This window comes from Jaculus jaculus, chromosome 4 (assembly GCF_020740685.1).
Source record: "Jaculus jaculus isolate mJacJac1 chromosome 4, mJacJac1.mat.Y.cur, whole genome shotgun sequence".
NCBI classification, from domain to species: domain Eukaryota; kingdom Metazoa; phylum Chordata; class Mammalia; order Rodentia; family Dipodidae; genus Jaculus; species Jaculus jaculus.
Window position 1 is genome coordinate 175,857,205 of NC_059105.1, and position 24,418 is coordinate 175,881,622.

At 41.8% G+C, this 24,418-nt stretch overlaps 1 protein-coding gene across 1 annotated transcript in view; it reads right to left on the bottom strand.

Moving 5' to 3' along the window:
* Ift57 (intraflagellar transport 57) overlaps nucleotides 1-3,573 on the bottom strand; it is a 73,748-nt gene extending 70,175 nt beyond the window's left edge. The window contains exons 1-2 of the mRNA XM_004663978.2: nucleotides 3,371-3,573; nucleotides 400-562 (exon numbers count right to left, since the gene is read on the bottom strand). Coding sequence (XP_004664035.1) covers nucleotides 400-562; nucleotides 3,371-3,573 — 366 coding nt within the window. The remainder of the gene's footprint in view (nucleotides 1-399; nucleotides 563-3,370) is intronic.
* Nucleotides 3,574-24,418: the final 20,845 nt, after the last annotated feature.

The following is a 24,418-nucleotide window of genomic DNA, read 5'->3' on the forward strand; positions in this document are numbered from 1 at the left end:
TGCCTGTCTCTTGGAAGTCAGAAATTAAAGTACAACTGGTATCTTCATCCATGAAGTGAGACTCCACTTCAAAATATAGTATTTCAGCTGCTATTTCATTATTCTTCTAGGAGAAGAACTAACCTCCCATGGATTGACCTCTGAGACTTATCAAAATTAAGAAAAATATTGTTACTCTGGGCTTAAAGAGAAACTATGGTGATGTGTTCACAAGTGGCCGTGGAGTAATGGATGATTTCAAGAAGGTTTTAACTTGAAAACAAATTCAGAGTAACTGTGTGCATGCACGTGCCCGTGCCCACAGGGGAACCATCTAAAAGGCTAGCATTTTTTGCTGAATTGCCAATAATAAAATTCACAGCTTGAGAGCCTACAGAGAGGAGATTGTATCTCACTTACAAATGACCGGAGCTCAGCTAGTATGCTAGAGATTGTTGCATTGGGGTCGTCATACTCTTGAGGCTGCTCGAAGGGACGTCCCGTCTTGTTAATCAACCAGGAAGCAAGAGTGCAGAACATGTAGAACTGTTCTCCGGGGTTGGTAGGCAAGGCAAAATAGTGTCTGCTTCGGGACAGGGGAGACGTGTGAAATGACGTCAATAATCTGTGTTAAGCAAGGGAGCCAATCTAACACCTGACTTTTCCCTCAAAAAAGTTTCAAGTCAAACAATGTCAATGTTCACTCTTGGAAGGTCCCAGTAATCACAGCACTCACTATGACATTTTGAACCAGCAGGATTATGACAATTACTACAATTCAAAATATGCTACTTCAAACCCTTCATATACAGAAAGCACAGCATGTGAAACTTTTTTTCAAAATGATCAGTGAGCACCCCTGAAAATCATAATGGGAATCAGAACTGTACTTTCTCTCACCTATCAGCCATGTCCAATAGCTGTTTTCATCTTACTACATATTCAAGCCAATGAGGAAGTTCCTAACAACACTGTGGGATCGCCCAACACAGCCATTTCCCTCATGAATGAATTAAACACAATTTGTGCTCAATGGATGAAATCATAACTGATTTGAGTGGAACCCCAGTATGGGTATACTTCAAAAACTCCCTATCTATCTGGCTGTGGGGTACTGCAAGGATTAAGTCCCTCAGCCACATCCCCAGTGTAACAGACAACTGACTTCTGCCAAACTCCAGTAATACAGCTATGTTCCTATGACAATATAATTTATACAAAGACATTGTTAGAAAAGACTTTCAAATCAGCTTAATCAAAGATCTAACTTTAATTTGTTCATGTAACCGTCACTATTATGCTTGAAATTATTATGCATAGCAACTATCAGCATTGTCCTACGAACCAGTGGTCTATACTTTGTGTTTCCCAACCTTTTTCCTTTTCAGTAAAGTACAAATGTTCTTATTAAGATAACAGAAAACTTGGAAGACAAAAGAGCCCAGATTTCCTCCCAGACATATGCTTCCACTTTCAAAGAATCTACCCACACCAAACTCATGTTTTTCCTTTTTAACCGGTAAGGAATAGAGGAAGGGATCTGATGGAATACTGCAGATGTCAGGGAATGGTTCTCAAACTTTCGCAGTTATCAGAATCATGCAACGCACTCAGGTAAGCACACTGTTGGCCCCATCCTATGATTTGTAAAAAGATACGCCCAAAGAGTTTAGTTTCTAAACTTCTGGGTGATGCCAATGGCCCATTGACCATGCTGAGAACCAATGGACTAGGATATTTCCATAAAACTCCATGATTCACAGTATCTTGTTGAATCTCTGAGAAAGCAGCACAGATCTGGTATTAATAAAACCCTAAAGCCATTTTCTTTTAGTTTGACAAACATATTTGAAAAAAATGCTATCTATGCTATTACTATTAGTTAACTTTAAGTAATCATCTCAATCTTGAAATTTCTATGAGGGATCAATTTTGAACTTTTCCCTTCTAACTGTTGAATCGTGGACCAACTTGATAGTACTGACAGCTTATATAAAAGATTTCAAGTATTCAGACAAGAGAAGAGGCATAGGCTCTCAACTGTCAAGAGAAACTATGCGAGCCTACCTGTGGACATTATAAGAAATATTCCAGATGCTTATTCCCAACACAAAATAATGATTTAAATGTAGGCATTAAAATAAAGGAAAAGCAATGACACCTATCAGGCCACCATGAAGACAGGAGACACTAGGTGTCCATCAGCCTCAGCAACCGATGACCCAGCCTTTGGGATAGCAGGAACTTTTATTCCCCACCACCACAAGCACAGAACCAGAGGTTCTTCTGAGGAGCTCCCCGACTGCAAAGGCCAAAAAGGTCTCTTAAAGAAGAATCAAAAGAGTTAGTGCACAAGTTTAGAAAGGGCTCCTTCACAAGGTCCCAGGTGTCCACCACGGCTGTCACAGACACAACCTGGAAGCCAAGGAGAACAACAACTAGAGAGAGAGGCCTGACCACGGAGGCCTTCGTGCCTGGAGCCTGAGCGTGGGTACTGCCTGCACTTCTCTGCAGGCTCTTCCTGCACGTCCTACACAGTGCGCATTTCCAAAAGCTGTCCAGACTGCGGGTGCCGTGTGTGCAGAGGATCCCCAACTGTGTACGCGGTGTGTGCAGGAGGACTCCCCAACTTTCTAGGCGGTGTGTGCGGGAGGAACCCCAACTTTCTAGGCGGTGTGTGCAGGAGGAACCCCAACTTTCTAGGCGGTGTGTACAGGAGGATCCCCAACTGTGTACGCGGTGTGTGCAGGAGGAACCCCAACTGTGTACGCGGTGTGTGCAGGAGGAACCCCAACTGTGTACGCGGTGTGTGCAGGAGGATCCCCAACTGTGTACGCGGTGTGTGCAGGAGGATCCCCAACTGTGTACGCGGTGTGTGCAGGAGGAACCCCAACTGTGTACGCGGTGTGTGCAGGAGGAACCCCAACTGTGTACGCGGTGTGTGCAGGAGGATCCCCAACTGTGTACGCGGTGTGTGCAGGAGGATCCCCAACTGCGTACGCGGTGTGTGCAGGAGGATCCCCAACTGCGTACGCGGTGTGTGCAGGAGGAACCCCAACTGCGTACGCGGTGTGTGCAGGAGGATCCCCAACTGTGTACGCGGTGTGTGCAGGAGGAACCCCAACTGTGTACGTGGTGTGTGCAGGAGGATCCCCAACTGTGTACGCGGTGTGTGCAGGGGATCCCCAACTGTGTACGCGGTGTGTGCAGGAGGAACCCCAACTGTCTAGGCGGTGTGTGCAGGAGGAACCCCAACTGTGTACGCGGTGTGTGCAGAAGGATCCCCAACTGTGTACGCGGTGTGTGCAGGGGGATCCCCAACTGTGTACGCGGTGTGTGCAGGGGGATCCCCAACTTCCCCATCTCAGGTCAGGCCGCCCGGGGCACGCACCTGGACGGCGGCTTCAGGCCGCTCCTGCGCAGGAGCTCCTCCTCGTAGCCCAGCAGCTTCAGCTTCTCCACCAGGTCCTCCATCACCACGAACATGTGGAAGGCCGCGCCGGGCCCGCGCTCCAGCACCGCCTCCCCGAGGCCCTCGCCGCGAGCCCCGTCCTCCAGCGCCGACGGCGACACCACCGCGGCCGCGGCCGCCATCGTTCACGCTGCCACGGCTGCCCTACGCAGGTTCGAGTCCAGCGACCGCCCCGCCCCGCCCCGCCGCGCCGGCGCAGCAGCAGCGCCGCCACCCGTTACCAGGAGACCGCAGCCCCGCCCCCGTCTCCACGGAAACTAGACCCCGCCTTCCAAATCGTCTCCTAGAGTTCTCACCAATCAAGGCGCGCCCGTCGTGACGTCAGTTGTTTGGACACGCCCCCTGGCCCTGCCGAGGAGGCTCCGCCCACCGCGGCTTAAAGGGCTAGGCGGGTCACCCGGCCCCTGGAGCAGGACCTCGGGGCTCAAGCCGGCCGCCTCCGCAAAGCTGGAGCATCTGGCGCGAGGGTCACAGCATCTGGGCTGCGCGAGTCCACTCGTTCCTTGTTTTTATTTGGAACTTTTCGCACTGAATGTACTGACACTGGCTATCACTAGTTTCAATTTGCCTCAGATATTTCACAAAGTATTTTTTGCTTGGTTTTTATTTTATTTTACTTTAACAATCGTTTATTAGGTAATGCTGGATATAAGAGCATATTATAGGGCTTGAAGAATTGCAATGCCCCCGCCTGACACCAGTGATAGGAAAGGGGTTGGTGGCAAGGGGATGCCTCAAAAAACAGACCAAAATAAAAATAATAGGACAGGCTTAGAGAAGGATTTTTACTATGAAAACGAGAATTCTACCCTCACATCCTGCCTGTTTATCTGCTCTAAGCTTATGGGTGCTTAAATCCTGCAAAACAGACTTTCTGGGAAGGAACTTTTCAGTGTTATAGCTCCAAATGTGGTTAAACACAGTGTGGTACTACTGTACTCTGCAGTTGTTGACCTAGAAAATACAGATGCCATCCAACGTTATATTCCTAAAAACGCCAGTTCATCCAGCAATTTTCCTAACAGCTAGATTAAAAGTGCAGTACTGCCAGACACAGTGGCTCACATGTGGAATACCAGCCCTGGGGAGGCTGTGGTAGGAGGATCACCGTGAGATCCACTGCAGCCTCCTCTAGAGTGAGGCCTTACTTTAAAAAATGCTTTTATTAAAAACAAACAAACAAACAAAAAAACATGATGCCAGTTCTTTTCATAGAAGATCAACCTAAGGAAAGGCATTAGATGTGTACTTGTGTTAATAATGTGACTGCCAGGAACTTCTGCTCTCTTATTTCTCACTAAAAATACAGATTATATTTTTACACAACTAAAATTTTAAATGATTTTGTAAAATCTTTGTTTTTGTGAGAAAAGTGAGAATATATTTCATATTTTTTTTTTAGGTTCAGGTAACTTGTTTCTGACACTAATAAGAGAATCAAAGTTTTCATCAAATAAAGTGCATACAGGCCTGGAGGGATGGCTTAGCGGTTAAGGCATTTACCTGCAAAGCCAAAGGACCCAGGTTCAATTCCTCATGACCCACGTTAGCCAGATGCATAAGGGGGTGGACGTGTCTGGAGTTCGTTTGCAGTGGCTGGAAGCCCTGGCACACACATTCTCTCTCCCTCTTTCTCTGTCAAATAAATAAATAAAGTGCAGACATAAAATTACTGATTCACATAAAAAGTAACGCAAAGGAAGAACTCCTTTGGGAATTGAGACTTGCTCTTTGTTTTTATTTGATGTTTGTTTGTGTATCCCAGGCTGCCCTCAAACTCACTATGCAGCCAAGGAGACCTTGAACTTCTGATTTTCCTACCTTCTCCACCAATGTGCAAGGATTCCAGGACTGTGCCACCCTGCTCAGAGTAGTTTTTTAAATAAATTACGCTGGTTTTTTTTTGTCCCCCTCCCCAATTGCTACTTGTAATGATCAGTGGAAAAACTGAATTTGACTACCCGTCTGTCAAATTCACCTTTCCTTCTCCTACCTTCCCAGATGGCGATTCTCCTCCCACACATCCACCACCAACCACCACATTGGAGCCGCACAGTACTGCAGTACATCTGTGTAGCTTTGAGAGTATGCAGACAGATGTATTCCTTTGGGAATTAAAACAGCATGAAATAAGTCATTGATGTCTTGGAGTACTTTATTAACCAACAGGCAACCTGTGGCTTTTTAAATGATGGCAAAGGCTCCAGGAACATAGGAATGAGTTAGTTATACCCCGGGAGACAGCTGTTCATGCAAGGCATGCTTCCCCATAAGAAGTCTAACACTTTCAGAAGGTTGTGTGACACCGCAGAAATAGTCAAACGTCATTTTTTTTTTTCATCTCCAACTGACATGGTGGAAAATAAAATCTCTCCCAGAACCCAGCCATTTTCTTCCCTATATAATACTGGCTCAGATTGACTTAGACTCAGCAGAAAGAACCCGTTTTCCCCCTATAAATGTATAGGAGAAAAAAAAAAATTCCTAAAATCGGAAGTATTCCTAGTAACTTTGAGAGAAAGGGGAATGTAAGAAAAGAAAATGCAGCCGTTCACAACAGCGTGGTTTTCCACAGAGGAGAGGGATTCAGTGACATGTCATTCATTTTTTTTATAAGGCCCAGGGGATTACTTTTACTGTTTCCTTCTTTATCCATAATATTTGGTAACACCCCAGGTCTTTTCCTAAAGGGAAGGAGTTTCCTTTGTGTGAGTGTGCACACAATTCTTCTTCCAATTGTCTTAGCTGCTTGGACGCTCCAGAGTAAGTTGGTAGTGCGTTTATTTTCTGCCAGCTTGGCTCTCTAGAGAGTTAAGAGTTTGAAGAAAATGGAAGGTGGAAGATGGTGATATCTTCTCCAGAGAACTTTGAGTTTATCCCTAGCAGCCCTACATGGACCACTCTTTGTAGCTAGGCTTTTGACTGGGATTTGGGATTTTATTTCTTGCAAACCAATTGTGAGATGACTACAAGTCTGTATTTTTTTTTTTTAAGAACTTAAAGTCTTTCTGTGAATGAGCTGATCTCTCAAAACTAAATAAAATCCCAGTCAAAGCTACGTTAAGTTAAATGATTTTTCTGAAAGGTGCTTAGCAAAAGCAGGTGGTTCAAAGGAGGCAAGTTGGAGGATGGGGGCGGGCTTATGGGTGTTATAGCCAGCTTCCTCTTGCCAGTGCTTAGCACACTCTCCTGTTGCAGTTGTCCATCTGATGTTGGCCAGGAGGTGAGGTCCACCCTCTGCTGATGCCATCATTTTCCTCTGACATCATGAAGCTTCCCTTTGAGTCTGTAAGTCAAACAAAACCCTTTTTTCCCACAAAGCTGCTCTTGGTAGGGCGTTTTCTGCCAGCGATGTGAACCTGACTGTTAACACATTGCCATCAGCACTTTTGGATTACATATGCATGCACTGCTTGTGTGGATTTTGGAGGTCTGAACCCTGGTGGTCAGGCTTGCACAGCAAGTGCTTTTATCCACTGGACCATCTCCCCAGCCCTTGACTCATCGTTCTGCCTTCCACATGCCCTGTTTGATTTTGGCTCCGTGCCGTGAGTTGACCCAGCACCAGATCCTCAACTTGAAGCTGGCCAGATGCCGGTGCTGCTGGACTTCCTAGTATCCTTAACAGTGAGCCCATGCTAGGGTGACCTTCTCATTGCTGGGACAAAGCACCCGACCAAAAGCAGCCGATGGGAGGAAAGCTTTCATTTTGGCTTACAGTCTCACAGGGAATCTTCATGAAGGCAAGGGAAAGCACGGCATGAGTGGAGGCTGGACATCACCTCTGCCACAGCATTTGGAAGACAGCAGCAGGAGAAATTCTGGCAAAGGGGCAGCTGGTCATGACTCACTTAATCCCACCCCCAGAAACACACTTCATTCAGTAAGGTTTCAGCTCCCAAATTACCACCAACTGGAAGCCAAAAATTAAAAATTCCTCAGTTGGGCTAGAGAGATGGCTTAGCGGTTAAGCCACTTGCCTACAGAACCCAAGGACCCATGTTTGATCAGTCTCCAGATCCCACATTAGTCAGATGCACAAAGATGAGGCAAATGCAAGGCCTCACAGGCCCACTAGGTGGCACAAGCATCTGGAATTCTATTTCAGTGGCTGAGGCCCTGGCATGATTAACTCTCTATCTCTCTCTGTCTCACTTACTCTTGCTTTCACTCTTTCTAAAAAAAAAATAATAAATAAGAAAAAAACCCCACGAGTTTATAGAGGACATCTGATTCAAACCACCACAATCAAAATAAACTTCATCTCTTCATAAATTTCCCAGTCTCAGCTATTTTGTTACAACAACTGAGACCAACTAAGACACTTTCATTGAGGAGGCTGAGGAGGTGTCTCAGTGGGTAAAGTGCTTGCCATGCAAGCGTGAGAACCTGAGTTTGCAACTCTGCACCTGTGTAAAAGCTAGATAAAGCTAGATTTGATGGGACGAGCCTGTAAACCCAGTACTTGGGTTACAAAAGAATGCCTAGGAAATCTGAAATGGTTGGCTTCAGGTTTAGGGATACATTCTGTCTCAGATAATAAGGACAGCAATTGGGGAATTCACCTGACATCAACTTCTGCTGTGCGCACGCACACACACACACATGCATACACATGTGTTCATGCATACATGCATGTACACATATATACATCCATGCAAGAAAAGAAATAACTATTCTGTGTTATAAATTGCTTAGTCTCTCCCTTTTGGGATGCTAAAAACATAGAAAAACACTAGTTATATAAAATTTCCTTTTAACTATAGAGGTGAAAAACCTTTTCTTTCAGTCTCTTCAGTCCTGTGACCAGACCCTAGAGATCCCTCAGAATGTCTAGTGCAAGAGAAGTACACAAATTATACTTAACATTTTTCCAAGTACATGGAAACCTTCTTAGGAAAAATAAACACCTAAGGACACTACTAAGATCAAGAGCGTATGTACCCCTCATTCCTTTTTAAATATAAGAATGATAAATTGGCAGGGGAATGGCAAGACAAATGAAAAATAAGTTTACTTTTCTTTGGGAAATGATTAGGAAATATGTATTTCAAACAAATGGAAACTATAGATTTTTTAATAAGTATGTTTGTACAGATCCATCTCAGCATCAACTTCCAGAGTACAGTCATAAAAATATTTTCTTCCTGGCACAGAGAGGGTTTCACTCTCATCAGAGATTGTCTGGCCTTCTTTTAAATGGGAAGGGCAGCCAGAGAAAGTCTTCCCTGTCCCTGCTATTTCTCAAAATGATGAATATGCCATCAGAATAATCTTAGTGATGTGTTCAAAGTCCCTTCGTTCTAATAAAAAGAAAGTCAATTGACATTCTAGAAAAAATTACATTGAAATGTGAAGCATTAGCATGGTAAAAAAAAAAAAAAAAAAAAAAAAAAAAAAAAAAAGCCCTCTTAAGGTAGCTCAGAGAGTTTTCCATTTGTCATGCTCAAACTGAAGAAATTTCACTACACATAGAGAACAAACAGTAAACTGAGTAACGAACACCTAGGAGTAAACCTATGGAGAAATTGTTAAACTTCACCAGAAGCTATGGAAAATCCAAATACAGGTAGAATTCTTATGAATGAAAAAGTTTCTTTGTCCAATTCATAAACTCCACCAACTTTCAACTAAAATGCCCAAAGGGCTAGTCCTAAAATTTATTCACAGGAGTAATTTGTCAGGAAATGTGTGGAAGAAATTACAACACAACATCACAAAGGGTTGATACTACCAATTAGTGGAGAAAAATGAGCAATTCGCCAAATGCTGAGAAGATATCCATATGGAAATAATTACGATTATGATTTCTAGCACATTAATTTCAAGTGAATTAAACACACAATTGTGAAGCATGTATATTACCTTTAGAGAAAAACAAAGTATCTTTAACCTCATTAAAGCATTTCATAAAGGAAACAAATACAAAAATTTAAATGGCAAACATCAAAATTTAGGAGCCTAGGTACAAAATAAGGCTAGCTAAAACGTCAGTGAAAAAAATAAATAAGGTGTTTGTGACCATACAACATCCATGGCTTTGTCTCTAGGGCTCCAGGGCATGTTAATAGGTCATTACATGCTAGAGGATTTTAGTTGTGCTCTAAATTAGAATTTCTGGACTTGACACCATTGACATTTTAGGCTGGATAATTCTTTGCTTCGTGTAGGGGTATGAACTGTACTGTCCAACTTAAGCTTTGTTTAGCAATATCCTTGCCCAATTGATGCCAGTAGCACCCACCCTAGAAATGACAACCAAAATGTGTCTGGACATTCTCACGTGGCCTTTGGGAACATCATCTCTGAGTACCACTGCTTTCAATGCATGGGCTGATATTACATATAACTGAAAGGAATGCGTGCATAGAGACAAATGAATGCTGTGTGTGAGTGGACTATGGGAAACCAGAAGACATCATCTCGAGGACAGGGCATTTTTGTCATGTGGGAATTTGTTTTGTGATGTGTTCTAATTTTTTGAGGAACTGAATCTGTCATTGTAGATCTGTGTGAGTTCCTCGTGCTCTTGAGGTTGGCCTTTGTGTCAGGGGCTATTTTAATTGCTAAAGATACTTAAGTAATTAATGAATTAAAGCTCAAAATTGAAAACCTTACTCTTAATCATTTATTTTGGTGATCAAATCGTAATCAGTTCACAAATACAATTTTGTTATAGCCAAGCATAAGGAATAATTATGACTTAAATCTTATATAGAGTTTTTTTTAGGTGTCCATAAACTTTCTGTATGTGTTTTAATAGCATCTAACAAGCTAATTCCAGGGAGAAAGTATAAAGGGGAACGGGATAAATTTTATTAAGCATTCTTTTTCTTTTTCTTTTTTTTGGTTTTTCAAGATAGGGTTTCAGTGTAGTCCAGGCTTACCTAGAATTCACTTAATGTAGTCTCAGGGTGGCCTTGAACTCATGGCAATCCTCCTACCTCTGCGTATCAAGCATTCTAATATATAAATAGATTTCAATGTAAAACCAAAGGCTTAAATAAGTTATAATTATTGCTATGTTTTGAAAGTGTCTCCAAAAATCATGTATACTAATGTTGATCACCAGATCAGCATTGTTGGGAGGTGGAGCCAAATTGGAGGTGTTTAGATCAGGAGGGCTCCACTCTCATGGATGGATTGATGCCAGTGATAAAAGAGGGTTCTTCCTGTCATGACTCAAGTGTGCTCTGATTCTGCTACTATGGGATGATGCAGTGTATTCCACATATGGTCACTTAAGCTTGGACTTCACAACCAGCAGAACTATAAGTTTTATAAATTAATATCAGGATTCTTTTATAGAGTACACAATCCACTAAGATAATTATACATTATAAACCAAGGTTACAAAATAATCTGTTTTTTGACTAAGCCAAAATTTCATACATTATATACTTTAATATCAACTATGCACATATAATTCTTTGGCATCAGATTACCCCCTGAACTCACGTGTTTTGAATGTTTGGTCCCCACCTATGGTAACTTGGGAGGCAAAGCCTTGCAAAAAGAGGTGTGTTGTTGGGGTCAGGCTTAGGGATGTGATAGCCAGCTCCTCCTTGGCAGAGAGCGTCTCATTCTCTGCTGTTTTCCCCTCTATTATGTCGTGCTTTTTCATGCTGTCATGGAGCTTCCCCTTGAGATTATAAGCCAAAATTAAAAATAAATGAAAATATAGCTGGAGAGATATAATATAATATATAATATAGCATTAAAGCACTTATCTGCAAAGCCAAAGGACAGAGGTTCAAATCCCCAGTACCCACATAAGCCAGATGCACAAGATAGCACATGTATCTGGAGTTTGCAGTGACTGGAGGCCCTGGTGCATCCATTCTCTTCATCTCTCTTGCTCTCTCTCTTTCTCTGCTTCTCTCTCTCTCAAATAAATAAATAAAATAAAATATATTTTAAAAAGAAAAAACGAAAAAGAAACTTTCTTCCCATCAGCTGTTTTAGGTCAAGTGTTTACCCCAGCAATGAGAAGGTAACTGCCACATATACTCAATCTGGGAAGTGGTCATCATTCGCACTGATTCCCTGTCACTGTGCCAAGAGATTGCTGAACTATATGTATATGAGATTCTTACAGTAGACACAATGGGGCATTGAGCCCTAACATGCTCTTATTGTCAAACTCCGACAGGGAAGCTGTTTTATAACTTATTCCCTTGGGCTATGTCATTGTCCTTAACATATATAATACATATGCATTATATTATATGTAACATATTATTATATATTATTGTAAATATTATATATATATATATATATATATATATATATATATATATATATATGATTCACAAGCAGAGAAAGAAGAGAGACAGACAGAGAGAAGTGGCATGTCAGAGCCTGTTGCCACTGTGAACAAACTCCAGATGCATGTTCCATTTTGTGCATCTGGCTTTACATGGGTATGAGGGAATTGAACCTATATTATTAAGCTTTTCAGGCAAGTACCTTAACCACTTAGTAATCTTTCCAGTCCCTTTTTTTATTTAAAAAATGTCATTATCTTTTATACTAGTGGAATTTTTCTAACCTCACTGAGATTATAGTTGGCCGTGTCACCTCATTTTGACTGTCGTGGAAGACAAATATCATCTTTTTGTTGTTGTTGTTTGTTTGCTTTTCAAGATAGGGTTTTGCTTTAGCCCAAGCTGAATTTCACTATGTAGTCCCAGGCCTACCTTGAACTCACAGTGATCCTCCTACCTCTGCCTTCCAAGTGGTGGGATTAAAGGCATGTGCCACCATGTCTGGCATAAATATTTTCTGTATTGTAAGTTTTTGATAGACCCTGTAGCCTAATTTTCTTGAGAGAATGAGTGAACCACATGTACAGTATGGGGGAATAAATGACCCCCATGGTCCTTTCCTTGGGGTAATAAAGTATGATGCATGTAGCAGAGAGCTTCAGGTTCACTGAGATGAACTTTCAGACTAGACACAGTTATGGAAGAAGGGATTTATGGAAGCTTAGAGATCCAGGGGAAGTTCCATAATGGCCTGCCTTCACAGGAACAATCAGAGAGAGAAGAGCACAAGCCAAAAGGTCAAAAGCCACACAGCACACTACAGCACACTTCAAGAACTCCAGCTAGGCACACTTTGCATGTCTTTAGATTGAAATCTGAAACCTACCATACTTTAAGATCACCCAGTGACCTTGCCTCCAGCCAAGTAGACAGCAGATGCAAACTACAAACAAACAACTGAATATATTTGGGGGCCATCTATTCTATTCAAACCTCCACAATGCACAACCTTAGAATGCAGGTAATGGGGATTATGTAAGGAATCTAAGTAGGCAAACTGTGACACTTTCTCCCTCTCCACAAATGTGATAGACCCTCTCAAGGAGCCCTTGTCTGTCTTTGTAATCCTCACTGTGAGGACTCAATTGCCCAGAGTGGAGAGATAAAGGGAGATTTCTTCTTCCCAGCTACTACCTGTGGCCCTGGGGATTTGTGGGTGTGTTCCAGATAACTGGCAAGTCAGCCTGGGTCACAGATTTCTATCCCCTATTTCATATCCTTTGAAAGGTTCTTCTCTTATAGTGCAAATTTCGCCTTTTATCTTAGTAAAGCAATATAATCACTGCCCTCCCCTTGCTGGTATTCTAAAATTTCTTTCCTTTTGCATCCTCCCATCTTATCCCCTGGAATTAAGTAAATCCTGAGTCCCTATCATAGCTTCCATCTCTTTGTTGGAACAAAAACCCAGCCAGAAGCAGCCTATGGGAGGAAAGGATTTATTTTTGGCTTATAGTCTCAAGGGGAAACTCCATGATGTCAGGAGAAGGAATGACTTGAGCAGAGGCTGCACATCACTTCCTGGCCTCCATGAGAATGAGCAAGGGGAACCAGGCTATAACACCCACAAGCCCATCTCCAACAATAGACCCCCTTAAACAAAGGTCCAATTACCAAGTTGCCACCAGCTGGGGACCTAGTATTCCAGAACACATGAGTTAATGGGAGACACCTAGTTCAAATCACTACTTTCTGCCCCTGACTTCCATAAACTGATGACTAGACCTGATATGAAATGCAATGTATTCAGTCCAACTTTATAAATTCCCAAAGTTTTTCAATCCCAATCTCAAACATCCCCATAGTCCAAGATCTCTTAACTATTAGCCTGCAAAACCAAAATAACATGATTGCACTGAATATTTACTCTGCAAAAGATGGCATTGCAAGAATATATTAAACAAATACTTGATCTCAACAAATAGGGCAAACATCTCTAACCAGTGAAGGCTATGGAGTTCCAAGTCTGCTCCTCCAGCCAGACCGCTCACAGCTGTGAGGAAAATTTAATCTCCACCTTGAAACTCTCTTTGTCTGCTGTCCCACAGTCCTGGCATCTCAACAACATCCTTGGGCCTATGATGAAAACCAAGGTTCACCCAAGCAATGGCTCCATCAGCCCTTCACACAGGGACTCCAACAATCCTGCCTCACATTGTCCAGTGGCCATTTCCAAAAAGACAAACTGTTGCAAATCCAATGACTATTTCTTTCCTGAAATTTTAATACTTCCATAGTACCAGCTAGACAGCCAAATTTGTTAATCTACAGAGTATAAAGCTGACTTTGAAGAGCAGGACACTTGTTCAGTATTCACGCCCCCGACTTTCAAAAGAGTCAGCATTCTTTCTACTTCCCTAATGCAGAACATCTGGTCCAGTCTCAATGGTGGTGACCTTTCAAAAAACTGCAGCTCAATAGGTGCTGTCTCCAGCCTGAAACTTTCATTTCAGTCTATGCCATATCCTTCTGCTCACATCAGTCCACTTCTATGCAATGCAACCCTGCACAAGTTCTCAGAACAGAAAATGATGCAATAAGCCTCTCACATAAATGTCCTCTAGCCCAGTCTGCACAAACTCATTCTTCCCCTCAAAAGCCAAGCCTGCAGAGTCCATAGTTCTTTCAACATTTAGGTCTTTTAACTCTGACCAGAATAGTCCATCAAACTCTGCCTGCAGCACTGGAAGGCATCTCCTGAACCAAGGTTTCAGATCCTTCTCTATTCCCCTTACAAATCAATTCAAATAGGCTAAAGGTGACAGTCAGGTTTCTCAAAGTAACAAACCCTCTTCTTGGTATCAATTTTCTGTTGTAGTTACCTTCAAGTTGATGGCACAAAGTACCTGACCAAAAGCAGCTGATGAAAGGAAAGTTGTTTATTTTGGCTTACTATCTCAAGGGGGAAGCTCCCTGATGAGAGGGGAAATGTGGTGGATCTAAGGCTGGACTTCACTTCTTCCACAGTAAGTGGAAAATGGCATCAGGAGAGTGGAGGAAGTTCTGGCAAGGGGAAGCAGCTATAATGTTCATAAGCCTGATCCTCCCCTCCCCACCAATGCCCTTTCTCCAGCAAGGTTCCAGTTCTGAAATTGCCACCAACTAGTGAACACATGAGTTTATGTGGAACACCTAATTCAAACCACCATAGTTCCCAGAAAATAATTTGTTCCAAGTCCTGCATTCTCCAACATGAACCTTAGATGCATGTGGGTTGGGAAGAGGGGGATAAAGTAGATGATATTCAGATGTATATCTTAGTCTTTGGGAAACAGTGAAGGAGAAGGAAATAGGGGAAGATGAAAATTGATTCGGAAGATAATTTGAATAGTTGGGAGAAAGATGTTCCAAAACTGGGGTAAGTGGCAATGACAATGGTAAAAAAAAAAAAAAAAAAAAAAAAAAAAAAGATTAACCAATTTTAGGAATTAGAGTCAACAGAACTTATTATCTGGTATAATGAGGTATCTTCCAAAATATAGATGATACTACAAAGTTGTCCCATTTAGGAGTAAGAATGCTATCATTTTATGCCTCTTCCTCACGGTATGCTGTTAGCTTCCCCAGACACTTGTAGATGATGAGGTGACTCGTTGAGCAAGGATAGTTTTCTGGAGAAAATGTTGTTATGAACACTACCCACTACTCATAATGGCTGAATATGACCATATCAGCTGGTGACGGGGGACCTGGATAGGCAGAAGCAGATTTTATGACAATAGTTGACATTGAAATATATCTCTTTTGTATTGATGTATGCTGTGCACCAAAGTATTTATTCTTAGATTGTAAAAAAAGGAAATGATAAGACTGCTGTAGGTATAAGCCATAAATACTGTCAGACAGTAAAAATAGCATATAAATATCTGTATAACTATTCAACATTCAGCCTAATTTCTCAATATGGTTTCTATTCCATCATATGTAGAAGCAACATTTTGATTTGATGCATATTGGGTGCTAATAAGAAGGATTGATCTGATCTGTCAGAGTTGTGAAGGTTAAGTAGAAATTCATTTATTTTTCAAGAGCCAGATTAAAAAGATTCAATTACCTTACAGTCTGGGACAGCAGTTTACCTGAGGTAAAAATGAAGTTTAAGTTGGAGAGTAAACAATAAATGTCGTACTACAAACCTCTCTTAATAAGGCTCCTTACAGCCTGATGAAAACATAATTTGCTACCTCATTTGGAATTAACACCTGCATGGTATAACTGCATATCAGTGCTAAATATGCCAGATTTCCTGATTGCTTGCTGCCCAAATTGTTATTGGCATCTTGTCTTGAGGTTTTGGAACCTATTGCCCAAACATTACATGGCAATAAAATGTTGGATCCAAATACTTTATTTTTTATTCCTGGCTTTTTAGTGGAGATGAGATCTTACTTCATGCCTATACACTTGGCCATTTTCCTTTGCGCATAGCAGATTTCTGACAATGAGGGAACATTTTCTTCATTATGGAACATGGGAGGGAAAGCCCCAACTACTATATCCAATATCACTGCTTTATACCTTTCCATATCCACGGAGAGTACGTTTCTAAGATCATTGTTGTTTTTCACAATAAACACTGAAATATGGATAATGTGTTGGGTATCAAGCTTGGGCACTACAAAGACTCATGAGCAGGGCCTCTGTGTGGCAAAGTGATGCTTTATCACAAGACCAGTGTCACTGGACATGGCGTAGAGGAATAAACTGAAAGCTCTCTTGGCTTCTGTTCTTCTGCCTCTCCACAAAGGAGTTAGTGCTCTTCCTTTGCTAGGAAATGATCTCCAGTAGGAGTTCTAGGCTCGTAAAGGCCAGGAAGAATGATGGGGATACTTGTAGGAGAAGCCTCATATTTGGAGAAGGTCTTTGTCCTGAAGAGTTAGTTTGGAGCCCAAGTGTTGATGCCCTCACTTTGTGCCTGGTGTGGGGGCTGCTGCCTTCTTGCCTCTAGCTTGGATGTGCAGGGGCATGAGACATTCCTGTTTACAGATAAACTTCAGTGAGGGATCTGCCACATCCAGTCAGGTCTTTCCAGAATCTAGAAGTGACAAGTATCTGTGGCTCAGCCTTTAGGAATTCAAATGGAAGCACTCAAAAGTATATTCTAAAGAACTTACTCCAAAATAACCTGAAATAAAGAACAAAAATAAATCTCCTTTTATAACTTTAAAACAATTTGTCCTTTTAACCAGGTTTTTCATTGGCATGATCTGCATTCCAAGTATATTTCTTTGAGTGTGTACTTTTAAAACTATAATGGCAGACCTCAGAGGAATTTTCATATGTTCTGCATGAGATTTTCCCTCCCTGGTCTGCCAGGGCAAAGCAGTGTTCTCACCAAGAGTACATAGTTAATTGTGTGTGGAGTGTGTGGAGTTCAGGCAGCAGGTGAGAACTTCCACCTAGTAGCCCAGAGAATAAGGCTCGATTGTTTTACCTTCTCACCAGAGTTGTGAAACAGTAGCTAATCAGCCGGAGCTTGTTCCTTTCTTGTTAATGTGGAATGTTTACACTTACTAGGTCCACTTCTAGACTTTAAGTTTCAGACCAATTTCAATGGAGCCCATGACTTAATTTTCATTTCTTTGTTTTTGTGGCTTTCAAAGAAGATTAAACTTTTGAAGAACAGCTCACTTCTTTAGCTCTCTATTTTCCTGATGCTTTCATCCATATGAATTGTATGTGACAATACATATGGTAAATATAATACGTACAAAACATAATGGCGAGTTTACCATCCAGAGGCATGACTTATCTGAAGACTTATCTGTCTCTTATCTGAAGTCACAAGATGTCACTGATAAACTCATACTTTCTATTTTCAAAATGACAATTTATTTTAAAATGTACACTGGCCATTTCTTTTAATTTTCATACTGTTGAGTATGAAAAGCTCATATTTTACTTCTGGAAGGCAAGGACTGACTAACACACTGTGAATAACCTCAGTCTGCTCAGCGTCTTGGAGGAAAAATAATCCTTCTGAAATGAGGTAGGAGGAAGAGAGCTTTCATAAATAAAATTAGAAGTGCCTCAGAGGATCTTGCTCTTTCAAAGGCAACATCAGCTCCTTTTGTAAAATCAAAAGCAAAAAAAGGTCTTTATTCTTGCTTAAAGTACAATGATGGCTTCCTTACAGTTTTCCCTCAAGATCCAAATCTCTTGCAGTCTTTTGTCTACATTGTTCCCAAAGTAATCTTTCTAAAAATTCAAATGTGGCCATGTTACTGTCATTACATGGTGCCCTACTCAGAAATCAAACTTCTTAGCTTGCTATGCAAGCTTCCAGGGACAGATGCAAGCATTGTGGGCCCCTGAAACTTGTGCATCTGGGGTGCGGATATAATAAGAATTATAAAATTATGAATTACAATTTACCTACCAAGCCTTAGGCAGGGTCATACTGATGAACCTCCCAGAAGCATAAATTTCACTTGTCTTCTGGTGTATCTAGCTCTGTTAGGGGAATTGTTTAATTATCTCAAATGTGCTGCAGGTACCAGATCAATAAATAATGAGCAGGGTAAGTTAGCTATCAGACAAGCTGAAGTTGCTGATTGCCAAGAATCTCTAGCTAGAATCAAGAAGTAAGATAGCTGCAGGTGTGTATGACCTGAAAGTTTGGTTTTTTTTTTCCTAGCAGGAAAGAAATGTGCTGAGACTCTCCTATGTTTACATTAACAAGATATTAAGGTCCTCATTCCCAGACTACATTGATGCCAAACAGGTTCAAATTTGACCCTTCAGTTAGTAAAATAAAATTAAGTTATTAGGATCTCCACATTCAACTCAGGTAGCACCTAACTTCTTTTATTAACTCCTCACTGTCTGGTTGAAATATTCATCATCAGTGTCGTTTTTTTAATTCCTAGCAACATTTTTAAGAAATATTTATTTTATTTATTTATTTGAGAGTGACAGGCAGAGAAACAGGCAGAAAGAGAGACAATGGGCATGCCAGGGCCTCTAGCCACTGCCAATGAACTCCAGATGTGTCCACCCACTTGTGAATCTAGCTTATGTGGGTCCTGGGGAATCGAACCTTGAACTGGGGTCCTTAGACTTCACTGGCAAGCACTTAACCACTAAGCCATCTCTCCAGCCCCCTAGCAACATTTTACTGCTGGCTGGTGGAACCTGCATTTCCTGTCCTTGTCTGACTCTGTGGTTAAAGGAAACTTAGCTGACAGTACCTAAGGTTAACTTCCTCAGATCAGACAAACGGCCAGTCTGGTTTCTCCCCAGTGGAGACTGGAGAGGACTTAATGATAGGAGCTGTTGAACATACTCTAGCATCTTTCCTTTTCTCTACAATCCTCTTCTCCTTGTTCTGCTTTATTTTGGTTCTTCCTGGTGTTTTCTCTATAGCTCCCTTAAAAAGTAAAAATAAATAATGATTCCTTAAGTACTTGTCTCTAAAGTACTTACATTATCTTGGGTCTACCAAAATACAAAAGCCACAAATAGGACTAGATATGCAAGAATTTTATTAGGCTGTATGTTGGAGATAGAAAATGGAAAAGGAACTGGCAAGGATTGGGAGAGCAGCCAGATTCTGGCGCAAGATTGAAGCCAAATGAAGAGTAAGGGGAAGGAGACTTGGATGGAAGCAGAGTATCTCCCCAGCGCCACGCAATCTAATTGTCCTGTTGAGGGCTGCCAGCCTTGGGTACCATCTTGCAGGTCTACCAGATAGATATGTCTAGGCTTGGGATGCACCGTTCCAGAAACCAAAGAGGATTTCCCAGTTTTTGCTTCCTACTTCTTTGTGTGTCGTGCAAGATGCAACCATTTGTCTTTTGGTTTGGAGGGTTATTCCAGCACACTCCTAACCTCTGGGTCTTCAAAACACCACTGAAGTGCTGGGACATGAGTTCCCTAGTGGAGTGTTCTCTCACCTTCCAGAGTGCAGGACCTCAAGTCTGCTCCCATTCATTTTTGCTCCCATTCGTTTAGCATTATGGATGGAATCAATTGATGTGATATCTTTCAGATCTAGCCACTTTTGTGTTCTGTTATGACAGATCAGTTAACATAACTCTGGAGAAAACCTTAAGCAATTACTGTCAACTCATGTGAATGTAAACTGTTTCTGATCCTCTTTTCTGGATGAACTTGAATAAAATGCACTGACTAGATACATGACTACATGATGTGTCTCTGAGAACATGCTATTTTTTTTCCTATCAAGCATACTGTTGATGGCAATAGTAGGTATAATTCAGGACATTTCTGGCTTTTTTTTAAAACTTGAGCTCTGGGAATTGAACTTAGGTCCCCATGCTGGCAATGAATGCACTTTATCAACTAAGCTATTACCTCAGCCCACATTTCTTCTTTGAATTTGAGATAGTCTACAGTCATTTTCCAGATTCCAACCTGTTTTTGAACAGGTGGAATAGCACGATAGCACATTACATGGAGATGTGATAGGAAGCACCACATGGGCACTTTTAGCTTTTCCCTACAGACACACATTTTGCCACATTTCTCTATGGAACATCATGTTCTTTTGTCTTGTGTGTGGGTGGTATATACACACGTGTATATGTGTGCTGTCTTCATGTGCATGTGGGTACCTATGATTATGTCTGAACTTGCATGTGGAGGCCAGAGGATAACTTCAGGTATTATCTTCAGGACCATTGTGATTTCTTTTTTTAAAATTTTTTAAAATTTTATTTATTTATTTGCAAGCAGAAAGACAGAGAGAAAATGGGCACTCCAGGGACTCTAGCCACTGCAAACAAATTCCAGACACATGTGCCCCTGGTACATCTGGCTTACGTGGGCCCTGGGGAATCAAACCTGGGTCCTTTGGCTTTGCAGACAAATGCCTTAACAGCTAAGCCATCTCTCCAGCCCTGGTGATCTCATTTTGAGACACCCATTGGCTTTGAGCTCACCAATTCATCTAGACTGACAGGCCAGTGAGCTCCAGAGATGCTCCTGTTTCTGCCTCCCCAGAGCACCCACTATTGCTATGTGAGTGCTGAGGACTGAACTTACTTTCTTGGGCTGTTAAGGCAAGCACTTCACCCATTGAGCTCTTACAACCCAGTCCCTTGTCTTTAAAATCCTGGAGCAGTTTCAGAAGTTTCCATATGATCCCTGCTCTCCACAGTGAAAACTCTGGCTACCTGCCAGCTATACCAATTGGAATCAAGGTTGGTAGGAACTGTATGGTCCTGGCTCATGGCTTCCAGGGTGAGACACACCTCCAGGGCCCCAACGCTTTCCTTTGTCAGTGGACTACAGCTCTGAAAATCTGCCCTAGTCTGAGAACTGAGCGAGGGGTTCGAATGTTGTTGGGCAAACACTGTCGGTGTCCTCTCCTTCACTCTTGTCTAAGGTTGGGTGTAGTGCAAGCAGCATCCTTTCTCGCGCTGGTCTGTTTTATCCCTGGAGATTCCATTCCCTCTTGATCATCTCTGCAACTCCATGCAGTCAGCTTCCGCCCCCATAAGCCTTGCCAGTCACTGTGGCATTTGCAGCCTCTGAATCATGTAGGATAAATGCTGTTATCAAGCCTGTATTACTTCAAGGCACCATTATCTTCATAGACGTCGGTTTAGGTGACAGCTTCGAGTACCATCCTCTCTGGCCTGCAGAAGGAGCACCCGGGAATTTCTTGGTCTGTTCCTGTGGCCACTGCATTCCTGTTACCTTGGAGACCCATGTGCCTGCGGGGCCTTTCTGAGCAATGTAATCTTCTCGAGCATCTTCCGACCTTTTGTCATATGTCTGTCCCACATACCACTTCCCTCAGCCTCTCAATTTCGTCCTCCACTTCCTACTAGAACGCGACAGTTCTGCTTTGTGGAGAAGTGGCCAGGCTTCTGGGAATTGTTCTAGCTGTAGTTTCTCCATTCCATGCGGTCCTTACGAGGACATTGGATCCCGAGTCCAGAGAAATGACCCTCAAGTGGCTCAAATGGGTTCTTGCTTATTTATTTGTAATCCTGCATGCCTCGATCAAGCACTTCCAAATTCCAATCCTAGCGGTGAGGTATTGATAGCTTTTCCTTTGTTGCTCTTCAGCTCTGCTGCTATTAGTAGATTCCTGGATTTATACTCACGGGGTCACTTTTCAAGTGATACTTTAATTGCCTGTTTGCTTCTGCTGCAATCTTCTTTGTTCTGCTACATGCGGTGCATGGGTGTCTAAGAGGCATTCATTGAGGTGGCATTAAGTCCACTATGGGCACAAGACTAACTTACATATATTTATAAGTTAGGATAGTAAAAGTAAAGCTCCTGTGATTCAGATAGTACCACAAGAGTTAACGTTCCTTTTAGTGGAGTTAAATCCAGGTTGATAAAAAGTAGGAATTATCCAACAAAACTTATAGAGAGCTGTTTTGGGATTTTTTTAAAAAAAATTCCTTTGAGATGGTCAACATTTCGATTACAGCCTGACATATAATTCCAAGATAATAAAATCTAACCTTTCTTCCTGAAATGGCCTTTTTGATATGGGAATTTGGGAACTGAGTTCTTATCCAAAAACAATTAATTGGCCTTCAGTTGGTAGCCCCTGGTTTCTTAAGAGTGTCCTCTGTGCCTCCAAGAGCAAACACTGCAGGTGAACGTGGGAGAATGACAGCGCTTTGTGCTGACGGATGCTAACAACAATTAGCCTTTCATTACTCATAGTAGTCTTATCTCCCTCTGACAATCTTACCCAAATGTAAGTGGATATAGATGATAAATGGATTATTGGCACAGGGTTAAAATACGAAGTAAGAGAAGAAACAAAAGCAAATAAGTAAAACGAGTCTGAATACATCTTATGACTGTACTTCAAATCACCCTTCAGTTTGTTTAATCTCCATGTGATTTATCCTTGAAGAGCTAGCTAATTTGTAATATTGTTTGGAGAACTCACAGGTATCAGACTGAAGCCAGTTTTTTTTTTTTTCCAAAGTAAAATTAGTTAGGATGATAAGAAAATCCACCATTTAAAATAAATTGGCTTGGGGACTAGCTAAAACTCAGAACAGAGCTGTGTCACAGATGAAATCCTTATTGGAAATGTAGCTTTGACTTCTCAGTAGAGAGAAAAAACCTCATTTGAGTGCAAAAGCAATAGATATCAATTATTTGTAATTTTGATTTTGCCTGTGATGATTTGCATTCCTTGGAAGTTAAAGAAATTTGTACGATATTAAAAAGGAAGATACACTGAAGTTAGGGCTTGGGTCTCTCTTTCTTGATTAAAGGTCCCGCGTTCTCCATCACCTCCCCATCTTGCTTCTAGTAGTCCTAAGCAGACAGAGAATAAGCCATGTTCCACGTGCAGCCACAGTGGTAGTTTCTACTGCCTTAGCACTAATTCAACTGAAGTAAAACACTTTAAATTAATAGTGGAGAATGCAATGTATCCAGAAAAAACCTGTTGGGTAGACATATCCTTATAAGAGACCAGTGCTGAGTTATGGAGTGAGGGAAAGCAAGGAAGTTACACTGGACTTTGATGGAGTATATAAAATTTTTTAAAAATTGAGAATCCAAGTCATTCATTGATTTATCTGATTCTTCCCCCTCCTCCGCCCCCCTTTGGTTTTTCAAGGTAGGTCTCGCTCTAGCTCAGGCTGACCTGGAATTCACTATGGAATCTCAGGGTGGCCTCAATCTCACAGCGATCCTTCCACCTCTGCCTCCCAAGTGCTTGCCCAGCTGATTTATCTGATTCTTAAAATAGCCACTCACAAGATATTTTAAAAAAAGAAAACACACACAGTAGCAGACACTTATTTGCCATCAGAAGTTTCTGGTTATAAAGTTTGGGTAGGTTTTAGTTGTCCTTGTGCTGCTGTGATCAAAATGCCTGACCAAAACAATTTAGTGGAGGCATTATTTATTTTGGCTCTCAGTTTCAATGAGATTTCAATCCATCAAGGTGGAGAAACCATGCTACATGAAGTGACTTTGCTTGTGGTGGGACCTCGTGACAGACTATAAAAAAGAGAGTGAACCAGGCTGGCCTGATGACCTCCAAAGTCCTGCCTCTACCAGCAAGGCTCTCCTGATCATTCCATAGCACTCTACTACAGCATCCCCAGTAAGGGTGCAAGTCCAAAGTATGAGACTGGGGAGGACTTTTCAGGTTTAAACCTTAAATGTCCAACTGAGAAGCCTTTCAGATTCCCCAAACTAACATTTGATGGTGTCCTTATCAGTTTTAAAGCATGCAGGGCAAGTGACCCTGGTTGGCTGGACAGCTCCTGTGCTGCCTTGCGGACGCCCGTCCTCCAAACACACATGGATGCTCTGACTTACAGTGTTTGGATGGAGTTTGCATTTCTATAGATTTTAAATCTACTGATGAATGTGAAGTGCTGTTAGGAGTTATAGCATCCTCCTAGGAAAGTTATTGCGTCTATCTTGCATCTCATTGCTGTGGATAAGAAATCAAAACTACCATCTTGTTCATAAATACTTCTTGTTGGATTAACTACCCTGTCCTGCAACACTTGACAATGTGAATTTTCCTCCCTCAGCTGTCACTTGGCTCCGTCAATCTGGAGTTGTGACTTTCTATTAAGACTGCCTTACCTTACAGCAAATGCTTTCATGAAGAAGAAATCAAAACATTGGGCAGTTTTGCCTTCTGCATTTGATGACTTGTGTGTGTGTGTGTGTG